Source organism: Tripterygium wilfordii, chromosome 18 (genome assembly GCF_013401445.1).
Source record: "Tripterygium wilfordii isolate XIE 37 chromosome 18, ASM1340144v1, whole genome shotgun sequence".
NCBI classification, from domain to species: domain Eukaryota; kingdom Viridiplantae; phylum Streptophyta; class Magnoliopsida; order Celastrales; family Celastraceae; genus Tripterygium; species Tripterygium wilfordii.
The window spans coordinates 12,207,615-12,216,663 of NC_052249.1; the positions used below are offsets into that span (position 1 = coordinate 12,207,615).

The following is a 9,049-nucleotide window of genomic DNA, read 5'->3' on the forward strand; positions in this document are numbered from 1 at the left end:
AGGTTTGGTCGTTGCGAAAAGTGTGGGAGAGATGAGTGGAGTCATGGAATTTGAAGCTTCTGCACATAATGGCCACAGCCTATCAATCACGCTCTGCAGCTAAAAGTAAACCCTACTTCTCTAAGACTCAGACAGTGCCCCACTATATCCACCTACGAAAACTGAGCAACTCTAGAGAGAGAGAGAGAGAGAGAGAGAGAGAGAGAGAGAGTAACTCATCAATATTTTCAAATCTGAAACGTCACGGACTCACAGGTTCTTTGATCTTCAGGATTTGGCAATGCCTCTCGCTTTTTGATGGTTGATTCCCCATTTTTGGAAAAAATTCATGACCCCCTCCGTACTCGCAGAAAATTTAATTTATGTGGATTGCTACCTGAAAACCATCCGACCTATTTAAATCTTTTATGAAACAATAAATTCACATAAATATAAGCAACTGCACAATGCAAAATGCAAATACTTCTATAGGCTTTGTCAATTGATTAATAAATTTCAATACTTACTATTAAAAAATTTACTCGAATTTAGCATTTATTTTCCTTTTGAGACATACAAGACACACCAAGAGTGACAACTCTTGGCTTGGAACTACGACCACTGCATATAAAACGAACGTTTAACAAATAAATTCAAGTCCCAGCTTGATTGGCTCGGCTAGATTTCATATACCGCGCTGCAGACATTTCTTTCATAAATGGTTTCAGAGATGCCAGCTTATTACTCACACACAGATATGTCTGTGTGTGTGTATATATATGCATGTGTATGTATGTATGTGTATATATACATACATACATATATATATGCTTGCTTCTGAAGTTAATAGAAATCACACATCAAGGGACAACTATCCATAACACAAGTAGCAGCACACAGCATGCAAACGTAGGATGCCAATGGCAATAAATGAAGACTGTCAATTGTCAAAGCTTCTGTTCACCAGAGGCTAATTCTGTCATTACAATCTCAAAACACCATACACTGCAAACAGTACAGATAACATGTCTCGAGATATACCATAACATTTCCAAAATTAAAAAAATACCAAATATTTAAACGAACAACTGATTCTGAATTTGATAGATAGTGACTAACTGATCAGAAGCCGCCCTTCCAGCAACAGCAGCCGCCATTTCACCCTCTGAACAAACAAAAAACCTGCTTTTAATACCACATTTCACTCTTCCAACGTGTTTAAGGTATTATCAACATTAAAACAACGGACCCTGTTGTGATGAAATGCTATACCACCACCAAGGTATACACCACAAAACACAATCAATCAGAACCTTAATAACCCCCCATCACCTAATCTGCTCATGCCACGTCACATAATATCAAACTGTAGCATATATATCTGACTACACGTACATATCAATCCGTCATTTCAATAAGCTACACCGGCGGAAGCTGACTGCAACTGCAACAAATGGTGGTAGCAATCGGCGGCTGTGGGTCTCATTTCAGGGTTCTGATCCAAGCACCTATTTTGCAACTCCCTAAGCATCTTAGGCACACTACATGGACCTAACCCACAAGTTTTAACCAAGTGACCAACACCCCACACATCCACCTTAACCCCGTGGAGTCCTCTTCCCATCTCCGGCGGGTGCTTCCCACGAGCTTCCACTCCTCCGCCGTGCGGGTACAATTGTGGTGCACAAACAGCCTCATCAAAACCACAAACAAACCACTCGTTCTCCCTATCACTCCTCCGCATCACTTTGTCCCAACTTAAGTCCCTGTGCATGAAAGACAAATCATGTAATGCCACCAATGCTTTGGTCACGCTTTTCAGTGCCTCCACTAGTTGTTCAAAACTTGATGGCTTGAATTTGCACCCTCTAGGCTTGAACACCAATGCTGACTCATTATCTAGCGATCGATAAATAAACTCTGCATGCGGGACTCTCTGATCGAGGAAATCGTAAATTTCTTTTACAGCAGCAAATTTCCTCCTACTAGAGAAGTACCTAGTCACTGTGTTGGGCGTCATTTCCATTAAATTTCCATTACCCAAATCAATTCTCTCGAAATCACTGTATGGTAACCTTACATTACCAACAATATTGCCATTGCTCATATTGAAGCATCGATCACCTAACAACGGCAGCAGACCAGCAATTCTGTAACATGGGATTAGGGCTTTTAGTCTCTCCGCAGGTGAAGATAAGTCTAACGAATAGAGATCGGTCCGGATAATTCTGTCATGAGACCGGCTTAATGCGCAAAATGTTACTAAATTGCCAACTGCATAGTAGCCTAAAATGTAAGGGAGGTCCATGTACGTCCATAGGAGCTTCTCAACAATTGAAGAAGCCGGGTCTACTTGACCTTCTCGTACTTGATCAGTTTCTTCACCTCTCCATAAACAAAAGTTTCTAACAAACCCAGTTACATTCGGCCACTGATCTTGCAATATCTCAGCCGATGATGAAAACGTGGGTTTTCGAATTATAACCATTTCGACTGAACAAAACTTGGATATGATCCTATTAACGCAATCATCCCAAACACCAACAAAAGAGTCTCTGCATGTGGCAGTGGAAGCACTGATGCTAGAATTGGTGCGTATAATTGGGCTTAAGATATCATATGTGATGGCTCTACAGTCTAACAGTTCAGTAGAGGTTGTGAAGAAGAGCTCCTTCCCTTGTGGTAGTTCTTTGTACACATCTTTCCGAAGTGGGAAACGTAGCTCCTCCGGCGGTGGCTCTTGCAAATACCATGAGAGCTCAAACAAGTTTGTAAGCGTCGTTGGAGGAACCCTTAAACATCCCACATAGTACTCAGTTGGGTCTTGGGACTCCCACGGAGAAATTGCTGCAAAAATTAATTGAGACATACAAATAACACAATTGCACGGCAACATGCACCCTAATACCCTATTTGATAATATGAAAATCAAAAGAGTAAAAGTGGTCAAGTACTTACGTCTTATGGAGGTTTCTGATAAGGGCAGCTGAAATCTTTCTGTACCAAAACCTGGCATTGAGAGGAACATATTGTGAGGTCATATGATGTGCGAGCTCCTGGGCTACATAAATTGAATACTGTAATATATATTATATTTACCAGAGGAAGCTAGAGAAGTGGAAGTAGAAGATTTTCTTCTGCCAAAGACTTTGACTTGTTGGCCAGGAAGGAATCTATCAACAGATAAACCTTTTAGAAAGCCGTCTTCAAAGGCTTCCATTGTACAAGCAACCATTGAATCATCTAAGAAAGCGAGCTCATCAGCATTTAGAAAGCTCGAACCTTGAAGTCTTACTCTCCCTCTATGATGCTCTCCTTCTTCAGCCCACAAACACACTGATTCCTCCCATGTCATTCTTATCTTCCCAATTCGACGAACACCACCGCCTACTTCACCTCCGGATTCGAATCCTAACAATCCCCCCCTCCCTCCATGAAACAAACCTTCACCCCCACTTGTCATCACCAGTTGCTTAGACCTCACTGAGGACCCAAAAAACAAACAAAATAAATCAAATATGCTTTGTTAAATTAATTAAAACATGATTTGATAAAATCCTGATACATATATACCTGAGAGAGGGATCAAGTCCTCATCCTTAAAAGTGGGTGGAGGAGGAAGAGCTCTTATACCAGTAACAAAGGGAGTCCTACTATCATCACTACCACCAGAAGGTCCAGAACCAACAATATTCATGAGAGCTCCTCTGCTATGAGAAGAAGTTCCAGTTCTAATTCTAGGTCCCATGAACTGAGACAGTTCTTCAAACACTTCTTCATCAAAAGAAGCTGGCAATCTATGCAGCTTCCTCTCATAAGGAGATAATCTGAAATAACTCTTACCAACTTGTTCTCTCTCCCCTCCTGTCTCCCACTCATATACTTTCCTAAACTCACCCAACATATTATCCCACTTAGTACCAGCAGTCTTGGCATCTCTATTGATTCCATGTCTGTTCAAGAACTCTGCCACTTCCCTGTCTTTGTCAGCTCTTGTTTTTCCTCTTGCTGTTTGGACTGTGGAGACTTCAAGTGCTGATCCTGGAGTCTGATCGGCTGGTCTTGAAGATGATGAACCAGACCCACCTTGGTACTGAGCCTTCCAAGCCCTTGCTAGCCATAACATCTCATTTGGTTTCCAAACTGGGCTCACGTACTTGCCTTTTCTGAACTGGTGGTGGATTACTCTCTCTCCTTCCTGTTTGCTTGTAGAGAGAGAAGGAATAGGTGAGTTTAAAGGAGATGACGCTGTGTCTGATGAGGAAGCGGCCACGACGGTGGGGGTCGTCATGAGTTGTTGGTTTTGTGGGTTGGGGGTGGGTGACGGGGTTGATTCGCTGGCCAGTTGCGATTGCTGTTTTTGTTGAGAAGATGGGGATGGTAATGACTTCCATTGGCCAGTAGTGGTGAATCTTTGTCTTTTGGGGGTTTCGAATTGTTGTTCAAATGGAGAAGTTGTTGCACCAATTGGGATGTATAAAGGAGCAGAGGGGATAAAGGGAGCTCCTCCGGCTACCACAACCGGCTGTTGGTGGTGGTGGTGGTGAGAGGTTTTGGTAACGATTTCTTTGGAAGAGTCTTCAAGTGGGTCTTTGGGAGAAGAAGAAGAAAGTTGTTGTGGTTGCGGTGGTGGTTGTTTCTTGGTTGTATCTCCTTTGTTGTCAACCATGTTGAAAATGGGCCCAAAAATTAAAGGATTTCTTTGATTCTCTAGTTAGAGAGAAACCAGAACAACAAGAACAAGCTTAATGGAGTGTCGTTTGGACTTGGTTTTTCATCCTGAAAAAGGGTTGTGATTTTAGGGTGTCGTTTATGGAGTTCCGTATCCTGGAAAGGAAAAGTTGACAAAAACAAATAAAAATAGAAATATTGGGAAAGCTTGAAAGTTAACAAGAAGCCGCCTAAAAGTAGAGAGATTATGGAACTGTCACCGAGAAGTCCCAGTACGGTCTGATTAAGAGAGAACAACACGTTACGAAATTGATGTGTGATTTTGACAAATAAGTGGGTATGATTAGAGAAGGGTTATGATTGCACTACTGTGAATCGCCGCTCTAAGATTTTAATGTCGTTGTTGGTATATGTTTGGAAAGATATGCCAGCACTAGCCGAGTTGAGTGAGAGGGAATGAGTCTGTGTCTGTGAGTGGAGACTGGAGACTGGAGACTCAGTATTTTGGGTTTTGCAGTGGGAGATGTGGACACATCGAATCGATGGCCCTGCTCCAATGACTTATGACTTTTTGGTCATCTTGTGGTTTTTGTTTCCTTAGCCTCTCTCTATCTCTCCTCTTATCTTTTTCTAATACAATTTAGAGAGGAGAAGGGATTCGAAGTTGATATCTTTATGAAATATCACATACATAAATGTTCTATGAACTACTTTTAATTCTCAAATTCCTTTAAAGTTTAACCATCTGTTTCACCATATAATAGTCATAGCTTATATTTAATTTGTTGACACACAAGCCTAATTACAAATTTAATCACGCACGCTAAATAAGCTGATAAAAGATTATATTATCGCCAAAGTCATGTTACTATATATTGGACTTGAATTATGCATGTATTGCTGCAGTTTCATTGCGGCAATATTGTTTTATATGAAATATTGTAGTGAGGAATAAACATGCAAAAGTATTGAGCTTTTGTTGACTTGAGAACTAGTTACGTGGGTGGTAGCTTGGTAGGATCTATATATGCTATTGACCTCATTCAATAAATGGCAAGTGGATCTTCATAAATATTTTAGTGGAATTTTATGTTACTAAAAGTAAGAGAAGTGAAGAAAAGTGAAGGCAATGGTATGCGATACCGACATCGCCAAAAGTCACTACCGTATGCGGTGCGAGCATCTAATTAATTATAGCACGTTGCATTATTGCGTGCAATATGTCTTCCAAGGTCATTCATAATATGCAAAATCACATATCAAAATATATGGTAACCCCATATCAACGTGGTAGTTGAGTTTTGTTGAAAGTTTATCGAGGTGTTTGGAGTAAATAGGAATATTTTATGCATATATAGATTAGAGATTTACACATCATCATAGGATTGTGCGTTTTAAGTTTACTAGTTCAATATGAATAAATCAAATTCACACAACTTTATTGTTCTGGGTGGTCACTGCTTATGCCTAGAAAAATGTCTTCCTGTATGACAGATGCTTGAGTTTCTTTTTGTTTTTTTTTTTTAAATCAAATTGTTTGGTAATACTTAAATCCATAAAAGATTTTGTTGTATGAGAGATTCTTGGGCTTTTCTCACAAATCACAATCGTTTGGGAGTCTCAAAACGATGTGGGATTATAAGGCTTATAAAACAAGTGCATTATTGTTTCCTTAAGCGCATCATGATTGGCACAACATTAATTATTGCATGGGGTTTTTTTAGAGCAAATATATAGTTGTGATTAATAAAAAGAAAATTTGGATTTTGATACATTTCCTTTTAACTCTCTTGTTTGTGAGTGTGTGAGATGCTGCAAAATTAAATTAAGACAAAGGTGGACCAACATATGAGTCTATAGGAACTCCAAACTGGTCCCGTAAATTGCACAAACCGTTAGCCATGCAAGAACACAGAATGAGGAGTAAATGGCATCTGAGAAACCCTAGTCTATATATATAGGCCGGCTGATTTACTTTTCACATAGCTCGTCCAGCTAAGTCTCTTCTTACTCTTCTGTGCTAAATGTTGCGATCAAGCCTACATACACAAATACACATTTCCAAATGCTTTTCACCAGCATTGTCACTTTGCCTTTTATCAGATACACAGCAGTACTGCTTTTGTGTTTTGTAGAGCCGTGAATGAACTAATGAGACTCCTTATGTCCTTATTATGCAGGGCTCTCTCTAATAACAACCAAATAAAATCAACCTCCCCATTTTCGTAGGGTGTCCTAAATACAGCTACTACTTAGCCACTTAGGGTTACTAGGTTTGCTCTTTTTGGCCTTTTAAAACATGCATCTTGGGATTCGAATGCTAGCTGAGGGTTGTTTTTTTTTTTTTCCTGAAATTATTAAACAATTACTTGTGAAATGACATGGCATAGGGATAAAATCCCTAAATGAAACAAAAACCCTACATTTTGAAGAAAAACAAACCTTAAATTCTCTCTCCCTCCTCCTCCCTACTCTCCTCTGTGTCAACGATATCACTTAGAGAAGAAAGATATCGGCAGCTTCTCACACAGATCGACTTTGATGTGACACCGATGGAAATTGTCTATGCAACTTCGGTTGAAACCTATAAACTTCACTTGGAGATTGAGGCATGGGACCAAATACCCATGAATTTGAAACCCATAAAGTTCTTACTCTCACCTCTCCATTTCAATCTCTATTTCTAAGACTAAAATCTTGCAATTTTCGCTCTTTTCTCTGTCAGTGGCTTCCTTCTCTTCATCGCAGGCTTGGCGCTTATCGGGATACTCATTAGCCTTTCCTTCACGGCTCTGTTTTTCGTGATATTTAAAATAAAAGGGCTTAAATGATAAATAAATTAAAAAAAAACCCCAATCAACCCATTTTTTTTTCGATACTTTCTCCTTTTTTTATTGTCAACACTTTTGGATTGGCGGGACAGGCTTTCTTAGTGGGTCTTGTGACAGAGTAAAGTTACTAAAATGCAGGATTGTCATGGGCTTGATTTAAAAAAAAATTAATCCTGAAATACAAATTAAGCTTGGCCAGCCAATAGCGTGGGCCGAGCTCGATATAAACAAGAGTATGGATGCTTATCGTTGGACTGAGGCTTCTTGAACACCGAGTCTCTTAGACAAAGCCCAGCAAATTTGATCTTCATCAATTACACTTGACATAACAGTATTACACTATGAAAAATATTTGTTTTCGGTGATTATTATTGGAATGTAGAGGATCACTAAGGTCAAACAATCAAGTGTTTGACTTTGCCTTTAGGCCAACATACCCACATGCACTCACGTGACACCAGTGTGTCCTCTCCTTCAGCGCGACTGATAATATTTCAATCGATCGATGTTTGTGTTCATGATATGAATTGGGCCGAGTTTGTTCACTCTGGCATGGGCCCGTAAGTAATTTTTGGAAGATTTCAAGTTTTCAACAACATGCAGAGCCTTAGGCCCAAGCCATGTTTGTATCAAAGCCAAGCCCAATCTAAATTCCAAATCAAAGCCCACAGCCCAATAAGGGTGTTTCAATTTGGCATATACGATTGCAAATATTTCATGTGGCTTGAGCAGTTTTTTTTTTTTTTTTTTTCAATTTTATTTAAATTATATGTTAAGCAATGTGGGTAGGAAAATTGTGGATCATATAAATTGAAATATTTAGAGAAACATTGATCATGATATGTCCATTTCATGTGATAAAGGCAGAAGAAACTAAAGACATTTTTTTTTCCTTTTTTGTAAATAACTAAAGAGAAAGTTAGATAGATAGATAGATGGCAGCAAAATCTTTGTTCTGCTCTCCGTCCCCAGATTCCTGATCTTCATCGTAAATTTACTATAACTGGACAATTTTGAAAAGCCTATCAATTGTCTGCTTTGTACCATTCAACAACATATGCATGGACCACCATTACACAACCACATCAGAAGAAGTAAACAATCATAAATAAATCAATATATACATACGTATGTGTACTAATGTAAGGTTAATTTTTAATATATATCTACGTGGGTGGATTGATATGCATGCAAGAAAATTAATAGAGAGTTAAATCATTTTCATACAAGTCAATTTCTATATTAAGACAAAGCATACTGAACCAAGAGTATCAGCAACTATGATAGAGATATTTCCTCAACCCACAAAATTTACCAATTACTGTGCGTATAAATACATATATGAAATCAATTCACCATTTTTTGGATTTTTATATAGGAATGCATACAATTAAGTAAATTTTTTTTTTCCAAATATAAGAATATCTTGTTAGGACATCTAGTTGATGTATGTCCCTATATGTTAAGGAAACAGAACTAAAATTGTTTAGGATTTTAAGCCACAATTTGACTATGGATATACCGGATAAGATTAACAATCTCTAGTTACGTCCACGTATCTATGTATC

At 38.9% G+C, this 9,049-nt stretch overlaps 1 protein-coding gene across 1 annotated transcript; it reads right to left on the reverse strand.

Moving 5' to 3' along the window:
* Positions 1 to 1,073: 1,073 nt before the first annotated feature.
* LOC119983497 lies at positions 1,074 to 4,648 on the reverse strand. The gene is made up of 4 exons (XM_038827162.1): positions 3,553 to 4,648; positions 3,079 to 3,462; positions 2,938 to 2,988; positions 1,074 to 2,826 (listed from the first exon to the last, which is right to left on the reverse strand). Exons 1-4 carry the CDS (start codon positions 4,646 to 4,648, stop codon positions 1,391 to 1,393), a joined length of 2,967 nt encoding a protein of 988 aa, XP_038683090.1. The 3' UTR covers positions 1,074 to 1,390.
* Positions 4,649 to 9,049: the final 4,401 nt, after the last annotated feature.

Excerpts from the sequence above, each read along its gene's own strand:
- LOC119983497 (XM_038827162.1), bottom strand. The coding sequence starts at position 4,648 with ATGGTTGACAACAAAGGAGATACAACCAAGAAACAACCACCACCGCAA. Across the intron at positions 3,463-3,552 it reads GGACTTGATCCCTCTCTCAG|TGAGGTCTAAGCAACTGGTG; the intron begins GTATATATGTAT and ends TTGGGTCCTCAG. Across the intron at positions 2,989-3,078 it reads CACTTCTCTAGCTTCCTCTG|GTTTTGGTACAGAAAGATTT; the intron begins GTAAATATAATA and ends TCTCAATGCCAG.